This window comes from Molossus molossus, unplaced genomic scaffold (genome assembly GCF_014108415.1).
Source record: "Molossus molossus isolate mMolMol1 unplaced genomic scaffold, mMolMol1.p scaffold_m16_p_2, whole genome shotgun sequence".
Taxonomy (NCBI): Eukaryota; Metazoa; Chordata; class Mammalia; order Chiroptera; family Molossidae; genus Molossus; species Molossus molossus.
Window position 1 is genome coordinate 71,753,382 of NW_023425355.1, and position 26,437 is coordinate 71,779,818.

The 26,437-nt window shown below is 38.2% G+C and overlaps 1 protein-coding gene across 1 annotated transcript in view; it reads left to right on the plus strand.

The window, feature by feature from the left end:
- The window catches only part of VGLL1 (vestigial like family member 1), a 46,256-nt gene extending 41,624 nt beyond the window's left edge, over nt 1-4,632 (plus strand). Inside the window, 1 exon segment of the mRNA XM_036271639.1 lies at nt 4,589-4,632. Coding sequence (XP_036127532.1) covers nt 4,589-4,632 — 44 coding nt within the window.
- The last annotated feature ends 21,805 nt before the right edge of the window (nt 4,633-26,437 follow it).

Below are 26,437 nucleotides of genomic sequence, written 5' to 3' on the forward strand. Positions count from 1 at the left end.
TGAGGGGTGTGCTGCCACATCTCCAGCACCTGTGGTCAATATGTATTTTATGAATGAGTGAATGCTGAAAACAATAAAAGCACTGATTAAGGAAATGGTACAGATATATCTGCCAATGTAGTGCAAATTATTTTGTTTGAAGTCCTTGTCTAAGACTAACAAATAAATAAGCTACAAACCACCTGAATGATTAATTGGCCATGCACAAATGAGGAGATAGATTTAGGGCTAGTTCAAGAGCCTTGGCAAGGCTGAGTTGGGCTTTGCATCAATCTCTGCCCGAGGGAGTAAGCTCTACTGGGCTTCTAATGAAAGAAAGTCAGGACTCCTAAGTACTTGTAATAATTTATACCTTTTCAAATTGTATTAAATTGTAAGCCTTAGAATTCCTGGAAACTTGAAACTTTAAATTGCTGCAGGGCAAAAATAATAGCAACATGTATGGGTGGTGACTATGAATCAGATATCCGATGCTCCATCCTGCTCAGTTCCCACAATAACCTCATGATATGTGTGTGAGTGTATCTTAGGTGCCTTACACATTAGGTATTTGGTAAATAGGAATTGAACAAATAAATAAAATATTCCCATTTTATAGATGAAAAGACTATTTCAAACAGGTGAAAAGACTTGCCTTAAGATGACAGCAAGCAGCAGAGGAATTATCTCTCTGCTCTCACAGTGTCAGAGTCACAGTGTCAGTATCATAAATTACAATAAACATAAATCATCAAAAATAATTCCAACTTAAATCAAGTGTGCAGCAGTGAAAATTATCAACTGATAAGATTGTTTTACTGTTCACAGTCTATCTGTGATCAGGACACTATCCTAGAATAAGTCGGGGTGGGGGGATGCAGAAGGCTTGGAAAACATGCAAAGGAGCAATATTACTTTGGGAAAGGGGCAGGGAATGAGCTTTCCTTGTGAGCAGTAGTTGAGGAGAAGTGGCTATCTTGCCAATTTGGCTCTGGGCAAAGGGAGACAGCAGAACATGGTGACTAGGACGGGGATAAGTTCTGAGGGATGTGGATAAAAGAATCAGGAAACCCAGAAAAGCCCATGCATGTTCTTAAGTCAGTTTTGCAGTCTTGCCTGATGATGAAAACCACAGGGAGAGCTTGTGAAATGCACAGACTCTGCACCCTTACTTTATGATTTGGTAGATTTGACATGGAACTCACTTGCCTCTATATATTTGATTCTTTTATTTTATTTTCTTTTATTTTTTTTATTGATTAATTTTTGTTACAGATGTTTCTCCTTTCCCCCCCACTGATTCCCCCCTCCCCCTCCCTCCCTGCCCCTTCCCCAGATTGTTGTCCATGTCCACTGTTCATGCACACATGCATATAAGTTCTGTGGTTCATCCCTCCCCCACCCCCCCTTTTTTGGGGATTGTCAGTCTGTACCCCGCTTCTGCGTCTCTGGGACTACTCCATTCCTCAAACTGTCACCTCAAAAAATTAAAAATTGATCTTCCATTTGACCCAGTGATCCCACTTCTAGTAATATACCCTAAGAAGCATAAAACACCAATCAGAAAGAATATATGTACCCCCATCTTTGTAGCTCACTATATTTGATTCTTTATATATTTTATATTAACCTGATTTCAAGGTGAACTGAATGAACCTTTCAATAGAAATTTTGGTAGTTCTGAAAGATTTCCTATGTGAAGCCCCAAATAAATTGTTATCAAAACAAGGAAGACAGAGTATCCTCCTACCCTTCTAATATGGCCTAGTCCCCTCATGTAGGCTGTCAGGTACCTCTGATATAGTGACTATTTGGATCAGAAGAGCAATCAACCAGAAGGGTGGTCAGACAGATTTTCTCAAGGTGATTCCCAAAAACTTTGTTGCCAAAATTTTTAGTGAATTTGATTTTTTTTCATTTGAAGAAAGAGTCACTGAATGTATATTTTGCTTCAATGTCTACAGATAATAATAGCATCAATATTGCATATATATATGTGTGTATTTATATATATATATCCTTCTTTTCATAGAATTAATAATCTATTGGGGAAGGCAAAACCACATACCCCCAAAAGGGGAAAAAACAATATAATTGCAAATTAGCTGTGAAGATAACATGCAAGGTGTTGCAATAGGAAAAGATGGGAGGCCAACTTTGGATAAGGTGGTCAAAGAAGGCTTCTTGGAGGAAGTGACGTGAACAGGTATCTGAAAGAAGTGAGAGAGCCAACTTTGGGAAGAGTTGGGGTAGAGATGGAGGGAGTCAGAAAAGGCCCAGAAGTGTGTCAGCAATTGAAAAAAGGTCAGTGTGGCCAGAGTGTAGTGAGAAACTGAGAGCAGCATAAGACCAGGCTGGAGAGGTAGACAGGTGCAAGGTGACAGAGGGTCTTGTGATTCATGTTGAGAGTTTAGATTTTATATTCTAAGTGACTTGGTGAATCTTGGAAGGCCCTTATTAAATCCAATGTGCATTTAATAAGGTTACATAAACTGTGGTAGAGAGGATAGACTCGAGAAAGGCAAGAATGAAAACAGAGAAACCAGTTTGGAGACAAGAAACATGAAAAGATGATAACCTGGGCTAGGTCACAGCGATGGCAATAGAAGTATATGTATTTGAGATCTATTTGGGAGGTTTAGCACTTAGGATTTGCTAATGCTCTGGATGGAAGTGGTGAAGAAAAGGGAAGAATGCAGGTTAGCTCTTTCTTTTACTGCTTGAGCAACTGGGTAAATAGTGGTACAAAATGTATCAAATAATATCAAAATGTGAAAGATTGTTGATACTGATTGGTATATAAACGAAATTTAAAACCACTGAATGATTCCCTCTGCAGAGGGTGTAGATAAAGAAGAAAAAAAGGACAGAGGACAGAGTCCTAGAATATGCCAATATTTGGAAGTTGACCTAAGGAACTAAAAAGGAATACAACAAGGAGCAGTCACTCGTAGAAGGAAAACCAGGAGAGTGTGATGTTACAGACTAAAAGAGGAGAATGTTTCAAAACAGAGACTGATCAACTGTGTCAAAGGCTTCTGAGAGATTAAGAGAAGAACAGAGAAATGTCCATTGAATGTGGTGTCAGAAATGTTGACAACCTTGTTAAGGACTATTTTTGTTATGTGATATGGATAGAAGCCAGACTGGAGTAGGTTGAAGAGTGAATGGAAGATGAAAAAGAGGAGACAGTACGCACCAGCAGCTTCTTAAAGGAGTTTATCATTGAGGGGGTAAATAGAAATGAAGTAGTAGCTAAAAGAGACTAATAGGATAGGGAGGGCCTTTTAAAGGCAAATATTGGAACATATTTGTATGGTAATGGGAAGGATCCAAACAAAGATGAAGACTTCAGTGATGGAGGAGAAGAAGGGTGAAGTCATCAAGAAGATAGAAGAGTCATCTAGAAGCATTGACAATTGCTAGGAAGAGGGGACATTCTACTGTTGAAAATGTACAAAATAAAAATAAGGACACAGGTGTAAATAGATTTTCAGGCTTGTTTATGGGGAGTCTACAGCATACTAACCAAATGATTTCTATTTTCTCAATCAACTATGGGGCAAGATCACCACCTGAGAATGAGAATGTGCGATGTTGGACATTGGGAAAGCAAGCCCGCTCAGACAAATATGAACAGTGCTGATCTCAAGTCTGAGATCATGAGTTTCAAACAGTCAGCTGGGTTGTATGATTTTTACCAGTGTTGTTAAGTTAGTGTAATGCACAGATATGGCAAATAGTGAGGCTCAGTTAAGATTGAGTTTTTGGCAAGTGAGCATGATGGATAGAGAAAGAGGAAAAAGAGTTAAGGATATTTGCAGGTGAGTGATTATGAAAAGGGATCATGGTATCTAAACTGCACAAAGAAGGAAATACAGACAGATGGAGAGTGATGGTTGATGAAATGGAACATTAGTTTGTATAAAAATGGAAGGTGGTTTTTGGAGAGTAAATGTTTGAAATTGAGATATCAATAGTGCCACCTCTGTAGGTGATGACAAAGTCTAACATGTAACTATGGGAATGTCTAGCTGAAGTAGAGTGAAATAAAAGGTCATTAGAGATGAGGAGAATGACAAGAATCGCAGACGTGAAGCAAAATAAGAACCAATATCTGCCTATAATGCAGGTGCTATTATTATGCTGTTTAGAGATGGGAAAATGGAGGTCTGGGTAGGTTAAGTAACTTTCCCAAAGTCAATGTGAGTAAGTGCCAGAATCAGCTTTTTTTTCTTTTTTTAACTTCAAAGGCCTTGGTCTTATCTACTAAGCTTAAACTGCTGCGTAACCACAAATAACTCCACTTTACTACAGATAAACACACTGCCTCTTTAACAAAATAATAGCTAACATTTACTGAGCATATATGTGCCAGGCACTGTTCTAAGGGCCGTATCTCTGTTTAAGTCACTTAATCCTTCTAGAATCTTAAGAGGCAGGTATCATTATTATCCCCATTTAATAGATGAGGAAAGTGGAGTTCAGATAGACTAAGTAACTTGCCCACAGTTACACAGCTCTGCAGTGGCGAGGTCAAGGTTTAAACCTGAGCTCATTTAACTCCCTGAGCCAGCTTCTTCCTCATCATGCTTATCTTCTTTTTCAGAAAGCCAGTCTCCAGAGAGAAGAAAAGATTTGTTCTTTTACTGAACTTGGGTTTGAAGAAGAGAATTTCTTTTACCAAACTTGCTCATGATTTTCTACTGTAAATCCAAAAGGTCAAAAGATATTACCATCATTTTCTCTTTTTGCCACTAACGACACTGAGTCTGGAGCAAGTTTTTGTTCTCCCTAAAATTGTACACTTCCCTTTCTTGGCACTTATGCCCTATGTCAGGGGTTTTCTAACTTGTTAAGTGAATCTCCAGCATATAAAATCATTAGAAAATCTGTTCAGGGATGGGGAGCATGTAAGCCCACCTGCTTACTTATCCCACCTTGCCATTGCACCCACTGATCTCCTGCTTAAAAATCATATTCCCCTGGTCTCCGCTAGTAGGGTCTTTTAAACCAAGACTGACTGTGGAGTATACTACAAGGTTGACCCACTTTTATTTTTTTTATTTAATTAATTAATTTATTTTTGTTACAGATGTTTCTCCTTTTTCGCCACTGATTTCCCTCTCCCCCTCCATCCCCCCATCCCCAGCTTTGTTGTCCATGTCCATTGTTCATGCATACATGCATATAAGTTCTGTGGTTTATCTCTTCCCCACCCCCTCTTCTGGGGATTGTCAGTCTGTACCCCACTTCCACCTCTCTGGGACTACCTCATTCCTCAGACTGTTATGTTCATTATATTCCACAAATAAGTGAGATCATGTGATTGTCTTTCTCTGTTTGGCTTGTTTCGCTTAGGATAATACTTCCCAGGTCCATCCATGTCGTCTCAAAGGATAAGAGAGTTTTTTTTCTTACAGCTGAATAGTACTCCATTGTATATATGTACCACAGCTCTTTTATCCATTCATCTACTGATGGACACTTGGGCTGTTTCTACATTTTAGCTATTGTAAATAGTGCTACTATGAACATGGGGGTACATATATTCTTTCTGATTGGTGTTTTCAGGCTTCTTAGGGTATATTCCTAGAAGTGGGATCACTGGGGGTTGACCCACTTTTCCAGTTGAATAGAGATACCAGGACCAGCCTGAAGCTTTCTAACCTTAACCGGACTGTGACCAGTTTCACTCTTGACTTTACCAAAATCAAAATGAAAATGGGGTGGGCAAGATCCATTGAGAATGGTTTGATGCTGGTATTCCCTGCATCCTCAAAGTCTAGATGGAAACTGAAAAGGCCTCAGGCTGGCCCTAATGAATGAAATTCTTTCACTTAGAAAATTTGATTTCTCAATTCTAAAAACATGATTCCAACTGGGGTTGCTGAGAAATCTGAGGCCTAACTTATTGGAAAGTAATTAGTTAGCAAACTGACTCATTCCAAGCTAGGCCTAGAGTAAGTTATGCATCCAGAGCATTTCTTAGCTGCAATTCTGTGAGTTCCTGTCTACCCTTACTCTGAGGATGTGGACTCTGGCATCTGACATGCCACAGATATTCATTTGGACCTTGGTGACACCCTATAGCCATACACAGGGGCCAACCTGGCTTCCATATACAACATAAACTTTCCTTTAGCTCTTTTACTTTTAGTGACTTGTGGGAAAATTAACTTTCTTCTCAGCACAAAACTGTTGGTGCCATCTATGTAGATAACCCACAGTATCTTAGATAAATTAGAGGTGAAAGGCAAAGGTTAGTCTGAGACACAGCAGCAGGACCTCCCTGCAGATTGTTCCTGATAAAATGACAAATTTCTCCAAACTTATTTATCTCTCCAATCTAGTAAACAACCTGTGTTGACTATGAGCTTGGTATTTGCCATACTACAATCCTGGAAGCCCCTGCTGTCAGTGTTCCCCATTCACATTACACTTGTTCCTGTGTAACAGCTCAGAGGGTGAATAATAAAACTTTACTGTTATGGATTACATTATTCTTAATTCTAAACTCTTTCATGTCCATGATCTCATGCAGTTTCCAATAACCCTAGGATTGGCATTATTATCTTCACATAGTACATATGGATACTGAGACTCAGTTGGTAAATGGCCTGCCAAGATCACATAGCCAGGATCAGAGCCAGTGCTAAAGCCATGTCTCTGATCCCAGAGCTCTTTTCTCTCCACCATAATACTTATCAACACCAGGATGGCTCTTAGGTATTTTTTCTCCCATCCTCTATGCAACTAAAGACCACAGTTCTTGTGTGAGTGAATTGGTGACTTTGGCAGTAATGCAGTAATTCTCCTGTCTGAAAAACAGTTTTTCCAATGTGTTACATATGTTTCCTAGATTGGTAAAAGAAAAATTTACCCAGTATATTTTCTCTCAAAGTTATTTACCTTCAAAAGCCATGTTCTGGCTGGAAAAATTCAGGATGAGGGCTGATTCTAGCACTTGTTACACAATTTATACAAATATATGCTTATCTTGCCTCACTCTAGAAAGACTAATCTGTGTTAGGAGATAGTGTGTACCATTAGAATTGAGCTATTAATATAGTATTTAGGGAAAAGAAGTGATTCCAGAAGGAGCAATATCTTATGTAGCTGGGTAATCCTATAACATTTTCCTGCAAATCCCTTGGTCTGGAAGCTCCTGAATAAAGCTGAAAGCTGTAATCAGTTTTTCCACTTTAATAAAGAGAGAAGAAAAGGCCTCCTGTCTCTGAGGGACCCCTGCTCCTCTGACATACATAAGTAAATCCCTGCCCAGATCAACTCCTACTTAAAATCTAAGACAGATTTCTGGCTTTCTATAGCCATCTTTTTTTTTTTTTCCCCTTTCCCATCTCACTTCCAAAAAACAAACTTGCAAAGCATTTCTTTGACTCACTTTGGCATTTTCCTCTTGCAATTAAAAGTGCATACAAGATGTGTGCCACCTTTCTCACACAAAGGTGGTGTAGCTGGCCCCTGTGTGTTTGCATGTTTCATCTACACACCTACTTGATAATCTTGTGAGATTCTAGTTGAAGTGGGATGTGGAATTAACAGATTTATCAAGGTTTAAAATAGGAAAGTTGGGGCCCAGTAGGGCTAGAGCCCATAAACCTCATTCACATCTTTCTCTACAGGTATGAGAAATTGACAAGTGGCTTGATAGACTCTGAGTCATCATCTGCCTGCCCCCATTCCCGCTCCCCATCCCACCCTCTAACCCCTCCCACACACACATTTTTGAACTTTACAATATGGAAGAATGAGAATTGCTTTATATGGGCTGTTAACTCATATACTTGAAGAATTCCTGTCTTGAAAAAGCTAAAATAAAAAAAAAAATTAAAAGTGACAATTTCCTTTTTCTGGTAGCAAAGACTATCTTTTTAGAATTCCAAATAAGAATGTTTGCAGATCTAACTGACACCTGTGTTTCAGCATTTCCATTCTAAAAATCAGTATCACATATAACACTGAAAATAAAGTCACCCTTTCACAAATAAATTCTAACTAAAATACAACAGTTACCTTTCTGCCATATAAACAATAACCTTTGCCCTTTTCACAATTGCTTCCTTAGCTCGACATAATTGAAAATAATTTGGTAAACCATTCATATTTTCAACATGTAAAGTAATAATGCAACGGTCCATTTTAATTCCTTTAATGTGTAAGATTTTAAAATAGTATCTCAGCAAATTTTTTAGATTAGTAGTGATTATAGAAATGAACTGGGCTATAGCATTTTTATAAGGATTGTAGTTTTATCACTATTTCTTTACAAATTTAAGACTAAATTAAGCCTCAAAGATTTTCTCTAAAAGAAGTTTGGTTATTTTTTTCTTCATTTTAATGATTCTGCATGCTTGGAAGCAAGTTGAGCCTATTTGCAGCAGTTACATTTTAAGTGAAAACTGACCCTCCACTAATCTTTAAAAATGAGCAGCATTTTCTTAATGCTACTACAAAATTGAACTGAAGGGACACCTGGATTCCAGTCCTGGTTCTGACTAGCTAGCTGTGTCATCTTGAATCACACACACACACACACACACACACACACACACACACACACCCTGGGTCTCAATTTCTTTATCTGTAATATGAGATGATCCCTAAGGTCATTTCCAGATCTAATAGCCTGTATTTTGAAATAAATATAGTAGTTATGACAAGACTACTGAGGTTAAAAGAAGAGGACAGGGTTTGGATAACTGAAGAACAGAAGGAAAAAACTGTGGCAGCCATGAATTTGCTAATCAGCTGCAAGTAGTGCAGTTAGCGTTGTGTCTTCATCTATTAATATTACCTTAAGATCTACTTAGGCCATGCTCTTTGTGGAGAGTCCTCATCCAGTGACTCAACATTAAAAGTGTACTAGAGCTTGGCCATTTCTGCCCAACATGGTACTCCTCTAACAGGCAATATTTGATCCAGATTTCCTGTTGAATCATTTGAGACAGTAAAATATGCATCATGGTCTGAGTTTTTTCCTTGCTCAATTCTGCTTCCTCCCCATTTTATCTTTCATAGGTATTACCTACCAAGTCCCCATAAAGTTCTCATACCCCTTACTCTCGGTGCTTGCTTCCAGCTAACGAACATATAGCAGTATTTTAAGAGCAGACACAGAAGGAAATCTTAATACTTAGAATAGATGTTAATTCCAGCTGCAGTGGAACACTCAGGTTGATGAGCAGTTGAAAACCAAGCTGGAAAGGTAGACTAGGGGGGGTCAGATTATTGAGGTTAATTGTCACTGTCACATGGAGGGTAGAGTTAAGGTTGGTGCCAGATTGGAGCCCCAGGTCAGTCCCAGCCATATTTTAAATCACTTACAAGGTCAGGAAATGACTGTCTACATAACAGAAGATGGTTACTTCTGTAGCCCATGTGGTCTGTCTATATCAATGATTTCCAAAAGGCCCAGTGGATGCATCATTACCACCTGAGGAATTTGGTGAAAATGGATACTCCTCAGTTCTGCCTTAGACTTACTGAATCTGAGTCTCTGAGGATAAGAAACACTTTCACCCCCTATTTTTTGCTAGAACCACCATCTTCCAGTAATTCTCCAAAATGACTAACACAAAGGGAAAGAGGAGAGGCATTTTAGAAAACATGGAGTTGTTCCTTTGGCCAAATCCATGCAAATCTACGAGAAAAGTGATATTGTAGACATCAAGGGAATGGACACTATTCTAATAGAAATGCCTACAAATGTTCCCATGGCAACACTGGAAGACTCTACAATGTCACCCAGCATGCAGTGGGCATTGTTGTAAACAAACAAGTTAAGCAAGATTCTTGCCAAGAGAATCAATGTGAATATTGAGCATATTAAGCACTCTAAGAGCTGAGAGAGTCCTGAAATACGTGAAGGAAAATGATCATAAAAAGATGGAAGCCAAAGAGAAAGGTACCTGGGTTCAACTGAAGCATCAACTTGTTCTGCCCATAGAAGCATACTTTGTGAGAACCAATAGAAAGTTGCCTGAGCTGCTGGAACCCATACCCTATGAATTCATGGCATGATAAGAGTAAAAAAAAAAAAGACCTCTGTATTGATAAAAAATAAAAAGAAACACCCTCCTCCATCTCCCTATCCACCCGTCCTCCAGAGATCTGCACAACAATGTAAATGTATTCAGCATTACTGAACTGTACACTTAAAGTGGTTAAGATGGTAAATTTCATATCATGTGCTTTTTACCACATTTGAAATAAATAAAACAACTCTTAAAAAGTTCTGGAAACTTTTAAACAATGTCCAAGAAATTTAAAAAAAAGAGAGAATGGAAGAGAGGTGATGAACATGTTATGTTCTTTGCTCTAATAGTGTAAGTTTGTTGTTTGTCCTTACCCTTATCATCAGTACAGACCTAGAATCTTCAGCTTGCATACCTGAATCTATCATAGTCATGACAAAGTGAGAAATCAAGGCACAGAGCTCACAATAATAGCAGAGTGAGGGACCTTAACATTTACTTGCACCTATAGTCTACATATGGAACAATCCACAATGACTGGAGGCCTTAAAGAAACATTCACTTAAAAAAAATTTTACTCTTGCCAGTTTTACTCAGTGGTTAGAGCATCAGGTGCCTGGCTAAAGGGTCTTAGGTTTGATTCCCAGTCAAGGGCACATACCTGGGTTGCAGGTTCAATCCCCAGCCCTGGTCACAGTCGTGTGGGAGGCAACCAATCAATGTGCCTCTCATATCAATGTTTCTCTCTCTCTCTCTCTCTCTCTCTCTCTCTCTCTCTCTTTACCCCTCCCTCTGTGCCACTTTATTTTTAAAAAAATCAATGGAAAAATATCCTCGGGTGAGGATTAACAACAACAACAAAAAAACACATTTATATGTTAGCTATATTTGGATGCACCACTAGATGGTACAAAAACCTAGTATTCTGGTAATGATTTGTTCACAGTGTGAAGGCAACCAGATTATTTAATTTGAAATACTTTGAATACGTTCTTTGTGAAGTTGGAAAGTGAAATACATTGATATAACATCTGGAGAAAATAACATTACATTCTCATTTTTCTGTTAGTTTTTTTCCAGCTTGCTAATGATAGAAAACGTAGTTTGGGGAAGATAATTGGGACACATTTTCAAAATTCCCCAGCTTTTTGGCTGGGGTTTTGTGTCCCATAATCTAATTGCAATAATGATATGTCCATTCTAACTGGCTTAACCTCAATAGCTACAATAATTACTGAAATTATGGTAAAAGCATTTCCAATTCTAGGTCAAAAGAGCCTGGTACTTTGAAAGTATGTTGTCTTTTTTTTTTTTTTTTACTGAAAAGAGAAATGCTTTAGATTTCCAAAAGGGGAAATACCAGGATTCCATTTATATAAAGTTAAAAACAAAACAAAACAAAATCTATGGTGTAAAATATCAAGCAAGGTTCTATATGGAATAAAACTAGAATTTAAAAATGAAACAATAAAACAGTTCCATCTGGAAATTTTTTAAAGAACTCTATTAACTCAGTTGATAGGGGAAAGAATCAGAAATTATACATTTTCTGGAAAATAATGGTAATAAAAACACTACATATCAGAATCTATGGGGTACATTTAAAACAGTGGCCAGAGGAAAACTCATAGCCCCCAAAACCTGCACTAAAAAAACACAAAAGAATTAATTTTCCAACTAAAATAATGTAAAAAACAAACAAACAAACAACAACAACAACAAAAACAAGGTAAATTAAAAGAGTATAAGGAAGAACACAATAAACATAAGGGGTTAATTTCCAAAATATATAAAGAAATCAAACAAATTAACAAAAAGAAGACAAGCAATCCAATTAAAAAATGGGCAAAGGACCTAAATAGACACTTTTCCAAAGAGAACATGAAGATAGACAAGAGACATATGAAAAAATGCTCAAAGACACAAATCATCAGAGAGATGCAGATTAAAATGACAATGAAGTATCACCTCACACCTGCCAGAATGGCTGCCATCAACAAATCAACAAGCAACAAGTGCTGGCAAAGATGTGGAGAAAAGAGAACTATAGTACACTGCTGGTGGAAATGCAGACTGGTGCAGCCAATGTGGAAAAAATGTGGAGTTTCCTCAAAAAATTTAAAAAATGAAACTGCCATTTGACCCAGTAATCCCATTTTAGGAATATATTTTAAGAATCCTGAAACACCAATCAGAAAGAATATATGCACCCTTATGTTCATAGCAGCACTATTTATAATAGTTAAGATCTGGAAATAGCACAAGTGCCCATCAGTAAATGAGTAGATTAAAAAACTGTGGTAAGAACTTATATGCATGTATGCATGACCAATGGACATGGACAACTAAGCCAGGGATGGGGCAGAGGTGGGATGGGGTGGGGGGTGCCAATGGGGTAAAAAGGTAAAATATCTGTAACAAAAAAATAAATAAAAAATTCATTAAAAAAAGAAAGAAGGAAATAATAAATAAATAAATAGCTGGGCTGATGTGGCTCAGTGATTAAGCACCATCCCATGCACCAAGAGGTCACTGGGTCGATTCCTGGTCAGGGCACATGCCCTGGTTTCAGGCTGGATCCCCAGAAGGGGGTATGCCGTAGGGGGTGTGCAGGAGGCAGCCGATGGATGTTTCTCACATTGATGTTTCTATTTTTCTCTCCAAAAAATAAATAAATAAATAAATAAATAAATAAATAAATAAATAAATAAGCTGTGGTACATTTACACAATGGAATACTATGCAGCTGTCAGAAAGAAGAATCTTTTACTCTTTGTGACAGCATGGAGGGACCTGGAGAGTATTATGCTGAGTGAAATAAGCCAATCAGAGAAAGACAAGTATCACATGATCTCACTTATATGCAGAATCTAATAAACACAATAAACTGATGAACAAAATAGATCCAGAGACCTGAAAGCATGGGACAGACTGACGAATCTCAGAAGGAAGGGGAGGGGTAGGAAGTGATTAACCAAAGAATTTATATGCATATATGCATAACCCATGGACACAGACAATAGTTTGGTGAAGGCCAATGGTGGGGTGGGGTGGGGGGGCATGGGAGCAGGGTGGAGGGGATCAGTGGGGGAATATGGGGGAATATCTGTGATGCTTTCAACAATAAAGATAAATTTTAAAAATACAAGAATTTACTGGCTGGTGTGGCTCAGTGGTTGAGTGTTGACCCATGCACTGAGAAGTTGCCGGTTCGATTCACAGTCAGGGCACATGCCCAGGTTGCGGGATTGATCACAGTAGGAGGCAGCCAATTGATGTTAATGTTTCTGCCTCATCAATGTTTCTATCTCTCGCTCCCTTTTCTTTCCTCTCTCAAAATCAATAAAAACATATTAAAAACAAGAATTAATTTTTGACTAAAGTAACTTGTTAAAAAACAAGGTAAATTTGAAAAGAGTATAAGGAAGAACATAATAAAATACAAACAAAAGTCAAATTTTCTAGGGTTTGATTAAGTGACTGGAAAGGGGAACAGGGAATGGGTACCTTGGGAGTACTGGTAATGTTCTATAGCTTGATTTGGGCGCTGATTTCTCATGTGTTTTCACCTTCTGACAATTCATTGAGGAGGTCACTTTAAATCTGTGCCCTGTTCTATATGTGTGCTAAATTTCACTTAAAAGGGAAAAAGCTTCTTGACTTTGGTCTTGGTGATGATTTTTTGGATATGACACCCAAAAACCACAGTCAACAAAAGCAAAATTAAATAAGTGGGACTATATCAAACTAAAAAACTTTCACATAGCAAACAATCAAGAAAATGAAAAGGCAACCAATGGCATGGGTTAAAATATTTGCAAACCATATATATACAGGCAGACTTTGGAGATATTGCAGATGTGGTTCCAGATCACCACAATAAAGAATATCGTAATAAAGAAAGTGACAATTTTTTTGGCTTCTCACTTCACATAAGTTATATTTACCTTATACTGTAGTCTATTAAGTGTGCAATAGCATTATGTCTAAAAATTTACATACTTTAATTAAAAATACTTTCTTGATTAAAAAAATAGTAACCATCATCTGAGCCTTCAGAAATCATAATATTTTTAATAGTGGAAGAGTCTTGCCTCAGTGTTGACAGCTGCTGACTGATCAGGGTTGTGGTTATTGAAGGTTGAGGTGGCTGTGGCAATTTCTTAAAGTAAAACAACTATATTTGCACGTCGATTGACTCTTCCATTCACAAACCATTTCTCTGTAGCATGAGATGCTATTTGATAGCATTTTTCCTTCCATACTAGGAATAAGGCTGTTTGCATTCTTGTCATTTGTGTGTTTGCTGGAGCAACACTTTTAGTTCCCTCTATGCAGCGGTAAGAAAGAAAGATCTCTTATCCTTTGAGACGACATGGAGGGACCTGGAGAGTATTATCCTAAGTGAAAGAAGCCAAGCAGAAAAAGACAAATACCACATGATCTCACTTATATACGGAATATAATGAACATAACAGTCTGAGGAATACAGTAGACCCAGAAACATGGAAGTAGGGCACAGACTGACATCCCTCAGAAGAGGGGGTGGGGGGGGGGGGGGGTGGCAAGAGATAAACCACAGAACTTATATGCATGTATGCATGACCAATGGACATGGACAACTAAGCCGGGGACCGGGTGGAGGTGGGGTGGCGTGGGGGGTGCCAATAGGGTAAAAAGGTAAAATATCTGTAACAAAAAAATAAATAAAAAATTCATAAAAAAAAAAAAATTTTCCTTCTCATTAACTGTTTGGCACAAGAGGCCTAGCTTTTGGCCTGTGTCGGTTTCTGACATGCCTTTTTTACTATGCTTAATTATTTCTAGCTTTTCACTTTAAGTGAGACATGTGCAACTCTCACTTTCACCTAAATACTTAGAGGCCATTGTAAGATTATTAATTGGCCTAATTTTAATATTGTGTGTCAGGCAATAGGGAGACCTTAGAAGAGGGAGAGATATGGGGGAATGGCCTGTTGGTGGAGTAGTCAGAACACACACAACATTTATAGATTAAGTTCACTGTTTTATATGAGAAAGGTTAATTGGCATCCCCAAAACAATTACTATAATAACATAAAAGATCAGTGATCACAGATCACCGTAAAAAATATAACAATAATGAAAAAGTTTGAAATATTGCGAGAGTTACCAAAATGTGACACAGAGACACGAAGTGAGTAAGTACTATTAGAAAATGGGGCTGATAGACTTGCTTGACAAAGATTGCCACAAATATTTAATCTGCAAAAACTATAATATCTGTGAAGCACAATAAAACAAGGTATGCTTGTATCTGATAAGAGACTAATAACAAAAATGTATAAGAAACTCATACTTGGGAGAGCATAATTGCCAATGATACATCAGATAAGGGGTTAATTTTCAATATATAGAAAGTGCTCATACAACTCTACAAAAAGAAGACAAAGAACCCAATTAAAAAATGGGCAGAGGAACTAAATAGACACCTCTCCAAACAGGCATACAAATGGCTAAGAGACATATGAAGAAATGCTCAACATCACTAATCATCAAAGAGATGCAAATTAAAACAACTATGAAGTATCACCTCACACCTGTCAGAATGGCCACCATCAACAAGTCATCAAACAAGAAGTGTTGGCGAGGGTGGGGAGAAAAGGGGGCTCTGCTTGTGGTAATGCAGACTGGTGCAGCCACTATGGAAAACACTATGGTGTTACCTCAGAAAATTAAAAATTGAACTTCCATTTGACCCAGTGATCCCATTTCTAAGAATATACCCTAAGAAGCCTGAAACACCAATCAGAAAGAATATATGTACCCCCATGTTTGTAGCAGCACTATTTACAATAGCTAAGATGTGGAAACAGCCCAAGTGTCCATCAGTAGACGAATGGATAAAAAAGCAGTGGTACATATACACAATGGAGCACTATGCAGCTGTAAGAAAGAAAGATCTCTTATCCTTTGAGATGACATAGAGGGACCTGGAAAGTATTATCCTAAGCAAAACAAGCCAAATAGAAAACGACAAATAGCACATGATCTCATTTATTTGTGGAATATACTGAACATAACAGTCTGAAGAGCGGGGTAGTCCCACAGAGGTGGAAGTGGGGTACAGACTGACAATCTCTGGAAGGGGGGCGGATAAACCACAGAACTTATATGCATGTATGCATGAACAATGGACATGGACAACAAAGCTGAGGCCAGGGTGGGGAGAGTGAGGGAGGGGATATCAGTGAGGGGAAAAGGAGAAATATCTGTAACAAAAATAAATTAATTAATTAAATAAAATAAAGAAACTCATACAACTCAACAACAAAATAACAACAACAACAACACCCCTCCCTCAAATAACCAGATAAAAAATGGACAAAGGGCCTGGATAGACATTTCTCCAAAGAAGACATACAAATGGCCAACAAGTATATGAAAAGGTGCTCAACATCACTAATCATCAGGGAAATGCAAAGTAAAACCTCAATAAATATCACCTCACACCTGTTAGAATGGCTATAATAAAAATGACAAGAAATAAGAAGCATTGGTGAAAGCATGGAGACAAAGGAACCCTTGTGCACTGTTGGAGGAAATGTGACTTAGTGTAGCCACTATGGAAAATAGTAGGGAGGATCCTTAAAAAATTAAGAATAGAATTAACGTATGATCCAGTGATCCCACTTCTGAATTTACATCCAAAGGACATGAAATCAGTATCTTGAAGAGATATCTGAACCCTCATATTCACTGCAGCATTATTCACAATAGTCAAGTTATGGAAACAACCAAAGTGTTCATTGGTATCAGTAGGTAAATGAATAAAGATGTGATACACACACACACACACACACACACACACACACACACACACACCAAAATATTATTCAGCCATAAAAATAAAATCCAGTCATTTGCAACAGCATGAATGAACTTGGTAAATATTATGTTAAGTGAAATAAGCCAGACACAGTAAGATAAATACTGTATGATCTCATGTGGAATCTAAAAAAGCTGAACTCACAGAACCAGAGAGCATAATGGTGGTTGCCAGGGTATAAGGGGTGGGAGAAATGGGGAGGGTTTGGTCAGTTATAAAATGAATAAAGTTCTGATGGTATAACGTATTGCTTGGTGACTACAGTTAATACTACCGTGCTTGAACTTGACGGAAAGATCTTAGGTGTCCTCACGACACACACACACACACACAAAAGTGGCAACTATGTGAGGTGATGGATGTGTTAATTAACTTAATTGTGGTAATCATTTAGTAATGTTTACATATGTCAAGTCATAATGTTGTACACTTTCAATGTATTTTTGTCAAAAATACTTCAATAAAGCTGGAAAAAATAAAAATGTCAAACTCATTTAAAAAGTTTATTTAATAAAAGCAGTTATAATTTTATTATTCTATTTTCCCCAGTACATTATTCTTCTCTTGATGCTTAGTATAGTATCTTTCATAGAGTAGGCACTCAATAAATGTTGTATCTTTTTTACGGCATTGTGTATCCTACTACCGAACCTGTCATTATTAGAAAGTGACATTATACATTGTAAGAGTAATAGTAATAAAGAGTAATAGTAGTAATTTATTTTTCATGTTTTTTATTAATTAATTAATTAAATTTTGTTACAGATATTTTTCCTTTTCCCCCCGATATCCCCGCCCCCTCCTTCCGCGCCCTATCCCCTGCTTTGTTGTCCATGTCCATTGTTCATGCATACGTGCTTATAAGTACTGTGGTTTATCTCTCGCCCACCACCTATCTCTTCTGGGGATTGTCAGTCTGTACCCCACTTCCACGTTTGGGGGAATTCCCCATTCCTCAGAATGTTATGTTCATTATATTCCACAAATGAGTGAGATCATATGATACTTGTCTTTCTCTGTTTGGCTTGTTTCATTCAGGATGATATTTTCCAGGTCCTTCCATGTCGTCTCAAAGGATAAGAGATCTTTCTTTCCTATAGCTTCATAGTACTGCATTGTGTATATGTACACTACTTTTTTATCCATTCTTCTACTGATGGACAGTTGGGCTGTTTCCAGATCTTAGCTATTGTAAATAGTGCTGCTATGTACATGGAGGTACATATATTCTTTCTGATTGGTGTTTCAGGCTTCTTAGTGTATTTTGTTAGAAGTGGAATCACTGGGTCAAATGGCAGTTCAATTTTTAATTTTTTGAGGTAACACCGTAGTGTTTTCCATAGTGCCTACACCAGTCTGCATTTTCATCAGCAGTGTACTAGAGTCCCCTTTTCTCTACACCCTCACCAACACTTCTTGTTTGATGATTTGTTGATGGCAGCCATTCTGACAAGTGTGAGGTGGTACCTCATAGTTGTCTTAATTTGCATCTCTCTGATGATTAGTGATGTTGAGCATTTCTTCATATCTTTCTTAGCCATTTGCATGTTCTGTTTGGAGAGGTGTCTATTTAGGTCCTCTACCCATTTTTTAATTGGGTTCTTTGTCTTCCTTTTGTTGAGTTGTATGAGCACTCTCTATATATTGGAAATTAACCCCATATCTGATATATCTTTGGCAATTATGCTCTCCCATACACTGGGTTGCCTTTCCATTATGATGAATTTATCTTTTGCTGTGCAGAAGCTTTTGAGTTTGATGTAGTCCCATGTGTTCATTTTCTCCTTTATTTCTGTTGTCTTAGGTGATGTATCAGTGAAAATTCTGCTCCGTATGATGTCCGAAATTTTGTTGCCTAGATTTTCTTCTAAAATTTTTATGGATTCACGGGTCACATTTAAGTCTTTTAACCATTTTGAGTTCATTTTTGTGTATGGTGTAAGTTGATGGTCTAGTTTCATTTTTTTGCATGTAGGTGTCGAATTTTCCCAACACCATTTATTAAAGAGGCTGTCCTTATTCCACTGTATGATCTTGCCAACTTTGTCAAATATTAATTGAGCATATTGCCTTGGGTCCATTTCTGGGTTCTCTGTTCTATTCCACTGGTGTATATGCCTGTTCTTGGGCCAGTACCAGGCTGTTTTGATTACAGTCGCTTTGTAGTATAACTTGAAATCTGGTAATGTGATCCCTCCAACTTTGTTCTTCTTTTTCAAGATTGCTGTGGCTATTCGAGGTCTTTTTTGGTTCCATATGAACTTTTAAAGTAATTGTTCTAGTTCAGTGGAGTATGTTGTTGGTATTTTGATGGGGATTGCATTGAATCTATAGATTGCTTTAGGTAATATGGACATTTTAATTATGTTAATTCTTCCCATCCATGAACAAGGTATATGCTTCCACTTTCTTATATCTTTCTCTATTTCTTTTTTCAATGACCTGTAGTTTTCTGCAAATTGGTCCTTTATTTCTTTGGTTAAGTTTATTCCTAGGTATCTTAATTTTTTGCCACAATGGTAAAGAGATTGTTTTTTTAGTTTCTCTTTCTGTGAGTTCATCATCGGTGTATAAGAATGCCATTGATTTCTTGACGTTAATTTTGTATCCTGCTACTTTGCCAAATTCATTTCTTAACTGTGGTAAATTTTGGATGGAGGCTTTGGGGTTTTCTACGTATAGTATCATGTCATCTGAGAATAATGACAGTTTCACTTCCTCCTTTCCAATTTGGATCACTTTAATTTATTTTTTTCTGTCTGATTGCTGTGGCTATGAATTCCAGTACTATGTTAAATAAGAGTGGCAAAAGTGGACCTCCTTGTCTTGTTACTGTTCTTAAGGGAGATTCTTTTAATTTTTGCTCATTAAGTATGATATTGGCTGTAGGTCGTTCATATATGGCCTTTATTATGTCAAGATATAAGCTCTCTGCTAGGTGCTACATCTGAGGCTGGGAGCTGGCTCCACCTTGACCAGGAGCAACAGCCTTAGCTGGGAGCAGCAACCTTAGCTGGGAGCGGCGCCCTGGGGTTAAAGTCTCAAGCTGCTCCACAGCACAGAGCCAGAGCAGAGGCTAAATTATCAGTAGCCACTCACCTTGGGCTCTGGCAGAGGGAGGGCAGAATGGACTGGAACTGTGTGGGGACACTCAGGATTTGGAGGGCGCTCAGAACTTTTGATGAGTTGCAGCCACCCAGGACTGTGGTCATATTACTCCTTCCAAGTGCCCTGGGGAAAGAGCATCCCAGACTAAAAAAAGGCTAAAAGAATACATTAGCACCAAACCACCACTACAAGAAATGTTAAAAAGACTGCTGTAATTAGAGGAGAAATAATAAGAAAAAAAGAACCACACTAAACAAAAATGGCAATAAAAATGTACATATCAATAATCACCTTAAATATAAATGGATTGAAAGTTCCCATAAAAAGACACAGAGTAGTTGATGGGATAAGAAACATGCCTCATCTATATGTTGTTTACAAGAGACCCACCACACAACAAAAGACTCACAAAGGTTAAAAGAGAAGGGATGGAAAAAATCTTCTACGCAAACGGAAAGGAAAAAATAGCTGGGGTAGCAATACTCATATGAGATAAAATAGATTTCAAAATGAAGTCCATAACTTGAGACAAAGAAGGCAACTACATAAATTGAAAGAATCTATCCAACAGGAATATATAACCTTGATAAACATATATGCACCCAATATAGGACCACCAAAATATATTAAAACTCTTCTGGGAGACTTCAAAGGAGAAATCCATAGCAATACAATCATAGCAGGAGACTTCAACACCCCGCTGACATCGCTGGATAGATCCTCTAGACAAAAAATTAGCAAGGAAACAAAGGCTCTAAATGAAGCACTAGACCAAATGGATTTAATACATATCTACAGAGAATTACACCCCAAAACTACAGAATTCACATTCTTCTCAAGTGCACATGGGGCATTGTAAAAGATAGACCAAATGTTAGGACACAAACTAAATCTCTACAAGTTCAAGAAGATTGAAATCATATCAAGCATCTTCTCAGATCACAATGGCATGCAACTACAAATCAATTGCTACAAGAGCATGAAAAGACATTTGAACACATGGAAGCTAAATAGCATGTTATTAAACAATGAATGGGTCACCGAGGAGGTCAAGGAAGAAATTATAAACTTCCTGGAAACCAATGAAAATGAAGACACAACAACACAAAATCTATGGGATGCAGCGAAAGCAGTTCTGAGAGGGAAGTTCATAGCACTACAGGCCTACCTCAAAAAAAAACAAGAAAAATCTCTTCTAGACTATATTACCTCACAACTTAAAGAACTAGAGAGCAAAAAAAGAAAACCCCAGAGCAAGTAGAAGAAAGGAATGAGTAAAGATCAGAGTAGAAATAAATGACATAGAGTCCAAAAAAATCGTTCAAAATTTCAATGAAACAAAGAGCTTGTTTTTCAAAAAGATAAACCAGATTGATGGACCCTTAGCTAGACAAACCAAGAAACAAAGAGCGAGAACACAAATACTCATAATCAGAAATGAAAGAGGAGAAGTAACAACGGACAATAGATTGTTAACAACTACTATTAACAATTATATGGCAATAAATTGGACAATATAAGTGAAATGGACAAATTTCTTGAAACACATAGTCTCCCAAAACTGGTCTGGGAAGAGATAGAAAACTTGAACCGACCAATAACAACAGAAGAAATTGAAGATGTAATCAAGACTCTCCCAGCAAACAAAAGCCCAGGCCCAGATGGTTTCACGGGGGAGTTTTACAGAACATTCAAAGAAGAACTAACACCCATTCTCCTCAAAATATTTCAAAAAATTCAAGAAGAAGGACGACTTCCAAACTCGTTTTATGAAGCCAGCATAATTCTAATTTCAAAACCAGAAAAAAACACTACAAACAAAGAAAACTACGGGCCAATATCCCTGATGAACATAGATGCCAATATCCTGAACTAAATACTAGCAAATCAGTCCAGCAATACACCAAAAAAATTATTCACCATGACCAAGTGGGATTCATCCCAGGGATGCAAGGCTGGTACAATATTTGCAAATCAATAAACGTGATACACCACATAAATAAAATGAGGAATAAAAACCTCATGGTCATGTCAATAGATGCCGAAAAAGCCTTCAACAAAATCCAGCATCAGTTTCTGATAAAAACACTGAGCAATTTGGGAATAAAAGGATCATATCTTGAAATAATAAAGGCCATATATGAAAAACCTACAGCCAACATCATACTCAATGGGCAAGAAGTAACAGCATTTTCCTGAAGAACAAGAACAAGGCAAGGATGCCCACTTTCGCCACTCTTATTTAATATAGTACTGGAACTCTTAGCCACAGCAATCAGACAGGAAGAAAAAATAAAAGGAATCCAAATTGAAAAAGAGGAAGTGAAACTGTCATTTTTCGCAGATGACATGATAATATACATAGAAAACCCCAAAGACTCCATCAAAAATTGATTGGACTTATCCATGAATTTGGCAAAGCAGCAGGATACAAAACTAATGTCAAGAAATCAATGGCATTCTTATACACCAAAGATGAACTCACAGAAAGAGAAACTAATAAAACAATCCCATTTACCATTGTGTCAAAAAAAAAATAAGATACCTAGGAATAAACTTAACCAAAGAAATAAAGGAGCTATCTGCAGAAAACTACAGGTCATTGAATAATGAAATAGAGGAAGATATAAAAAAGTTGAAGCATATACCCTGTTCATGGATTGGAAGAATTAACATTATTAAAATGTTCATATTACCCAAAGCAATCTATAGATTCAGTTCAATCCCCATCAAAATACCAATGGCATACTTCACAGAATTAGAACAAGTACTTCAAAAGTTCATATGGAACCAAAAAAGACCTCGAATAGCCACAGCAATTTTGAAAAAGAAGAAGAAAGTTGGAGGGATCACATTACCTGATTTAGGTTATACTACAAAGCGACTGTAATCAAAACAGCCTGGTACGGGCACAAGAACAGATCTGTATACCAGTGGAATAGAACATAGAACCCAGAAATGGACCCAAGGCAATATGCTCAATTAATATATGACAAAGGTGGCAAGAGCATACAGTGGAGTAAGGACAGCCTCTTAATAAATGGTGTTGGAAAAATTGGACAGCTACATAAAAAAAAAAAAAAAAAAATGAAACCAGACCACCAACTTATACCTTACACAAGAATAAACTTAAAATGGATAAAATACTTAAATGTGACTAATGAATCCATATAAAATCCTAGAAGAAACTGTAGCAACAAAATTTCAGACATCATATGCAGGAGAATTTTCACTGATATATCACCTAAGGCAATAGAAACAAAGGAGAAAATAAACACATGGGACTACATCAAACTCAAAATCTTCTGCACAGCAAAAGATACAATCATCAAAATGGAAAGGCACCCCACTGTATGGGAGAGCATAATTGACAATGATATATCAGATAAGGGATTAATTTCCAATATATATAGAGTGCTCATACAACTCAACAATAGGAAGACAAAGAACCCAATTAAAAAATGGGCAAAGGCAAATTTTTAAATTAAGAAAGTTTAGAGGAGGGAAAATGGCAGCGAAGTGAATGTAGCGACACAGACCATCTCCCAAAACCAAACTGGATTTACAACGAAAATAAAGGCAAACCATCAGGAAAGGGCAGCCAAAAGACATCTTGGAGGACCACTTAACGAGAAACACCCACTCAATCCTGGTAGGCTTGCGAAGACGGGAGAGGGGACCGAGAGCCCAGGGTCTGCAGCGGCCTGGGCAGGGGCCAGGGAACTCGGCGAGCAGTTAATCCTACCATCTCCCTTCCCACCCTGCACGGGCCCTGGAAACTCTGTAGCCGGCTAAACTCTCCGCTGGAGCCGCACAGACTCGAGGGCCCCAGGGAACTCGGCGGGACCAGGGAACTCTGCGGGACCAGGGAAGTCGGCGGGAAGTTAATTCTACCGTCTCCCTTGCCACCCTGCACGGGCCCTGGGAACTCTGTAGTCGGCTAAACTCTCCGCTGGAGCCGCACAGACTCGAGGGCCCCAGGGAACTCGGCAGGACCAGGGAACTCGGCGGGAAGTTAATCCTACCCTCTCCCTTGCGACCCTGCATGGGACCTGGGAACTCTGTAACCTGCTAAGCTCTCGGCTGGAGCCGCACAGTCTCCCGAAGACCAGGGGACTCAGTGGGGCCAGGGAACTCGGCCGGAAGACAATCCTACCGCCTCCCTTGCCACCCTGCATGGGCCCTGGAAACTCTGTAGCCTGCTAAACTCTCGGCTGAGGCCCACAGACTCGCGGGAACCAGGGGACTCGGCCGTACCAGGGAACTCAGCGGGAAATTACTCCCACCGCCTCCCTTACCACCCTGCACGGGCCCTGGGAAGCTGTAGCCTGCTAAGCTCTCGGCTGGAGCCACACAGGCTCCCGGAGAACAGGGGACTTGGCGGGATTAAAGTGGGTCCTCCCTGGTGCATCCAAACCCAGGAGAGGGAGCCACAAACAGCAGAACACCAACACTCACTGGGAAAACTTGGCAGACTCCAAAGCCCACTGTGATAACCAAAATGGTGAGAAACAGAAACAAAAGCCAAATGAAAGATCAAGAAACCTCTACAGAAGATGAAATAAATGAGGTGAAGTTAAGCAAGTTAACAGAACTAGAATTTAGAGCCATGATGTTGCGGAAGCTCAACAGCATGTGTAAGGACATGAGCAACATGAGTAAAGACATAGAAATGTTGAAAATAAACCAGCTGGAAATGAAAAACCAACAAGAAGAAATGAAGAATGACATATCAGAAATGAAAATCACACTGGAAGGTCTAAAAAGCAGAGTAGGGGAAGCTGAGGACCGGATCAGTGAATTAGAAGACAGGCTAGAAGAAATCAACCAATCAGAAAACCAAAGGGAAAAAACGATTAAAAACAGGAAGAGAGCTTAAGAGAATTGTGGGACAACTGGAAACGGAATAATATTCGTATCTTAGGAGTCCCTGAAGAAGAAGAAAGTAAGCGAGGGCAAGAGAATATATTCAAAGAAATAGTGACAGAAAACTTCCCTAATTTGGTGAAGGAAGAAGGCATTCAAGTTCAAGAAGCTCAGAGAGCCGCAAGTAAGAAGAACCCAAACAGGCCCACACCAAGACACATAGTAATCAAACTGCCAAAAATTAAAGACAAAGAGAGAATCCTAAAAGCAGCAAGAGATAAGCAACAGATTACCTACAAAGGAAACCCCATAAGGCTCTCAGCTGACTTCTCACAAGAGACACTACAGGCCAGACGGGAATGGCATGGAGTAATCAAGGTCATGAAAAACAAGGATCTGAATCCAAGACTACTCTACCCAGCAAGGCTATCATTCAAAATAGAAGGTCAAATAAAGAGCTTCCCAGACAGAAAAAGGCTAAGGGAATACATTAGCACCAAACCAGCACTGCAAGAAATGTTAAAAGGACTGCTGTAATTACCAGGAGAAATGGGAAGGAGAATAGAACCACACTAAACAAAAATGGCAATAAATAAGTACATATCAATAACCACCTTAAATGTAAATGGACTGAATGCTCCCATAAAAAGACGCAGAGTAGCTGATTAGATAAGAAAACATGACTCTTCTATATGCTGTTTACAAGAGACCCACCTCACAACAAAAGACTCACATAGATTGAAAGTGAATGGATGAAAAAAAATCTTTCAAGCAAATGGAAAAGAAAAAAAAAGCTGGGGTAGCAATACTTATATCTGATAAAATAGACTTCAGATTGAAGGCCATAACTAGAGACAAAGAAGGCCACTACATAATATTGAAAGGATGTATCCAACAGGAAGATATAACCTTGATAAACATATATGCACCCAATATAGGAGCACCAAAATATATTAAAAAACTATTGGAGGACTTCAAAGGAGAAATCGATAGCAATACCATCATAGCAGGGGACTTCAATACCCCGCTCACATCACTGGATAGATCCTCTAGACAAAAAATTAGCAAGGAAACAGAGACTCTAAATGAAGCACTAGACCAAAAGGATTTAATAGATATCTACAGAGAACTACACACCAAAACTACAGAATTCATATTCTTCTCAAGTGCACATGGAACATTCTCAAAGATAGACCACATGTTAGGGCACAAACTAAGTCTCTACAAGTTCAAGAAGATTGAAATTATAACAAGCATCTTCTCAGACCACAATGGTATGAAACTAGAAATCAATTGCAAGAAGAACATACAAAGACATTTTAACACATGGAAGCTAAATAGAATGTTATTAAACAATGAATGGGTCACCGAGGAGATCAAGGAAGAAATCAAAAACTTCCTGGAAACCAATGAAAATGAGGACACAACAATACAAAATCTATGTAATGCAGCAAAAGCAGTTCTGAGAGGGAAGTTCATAGCACTACAGGCCTACCTCAAAAAAGAAGAAAAATCTCTAATAGACTACCTAACCTCACAACTTAAAGAACTAGAGAGTAAACAAAAAGAAAACCCCAGAGCAAGTAGAAGAAAGGATATAGTAAGGATCAGAGCAGAA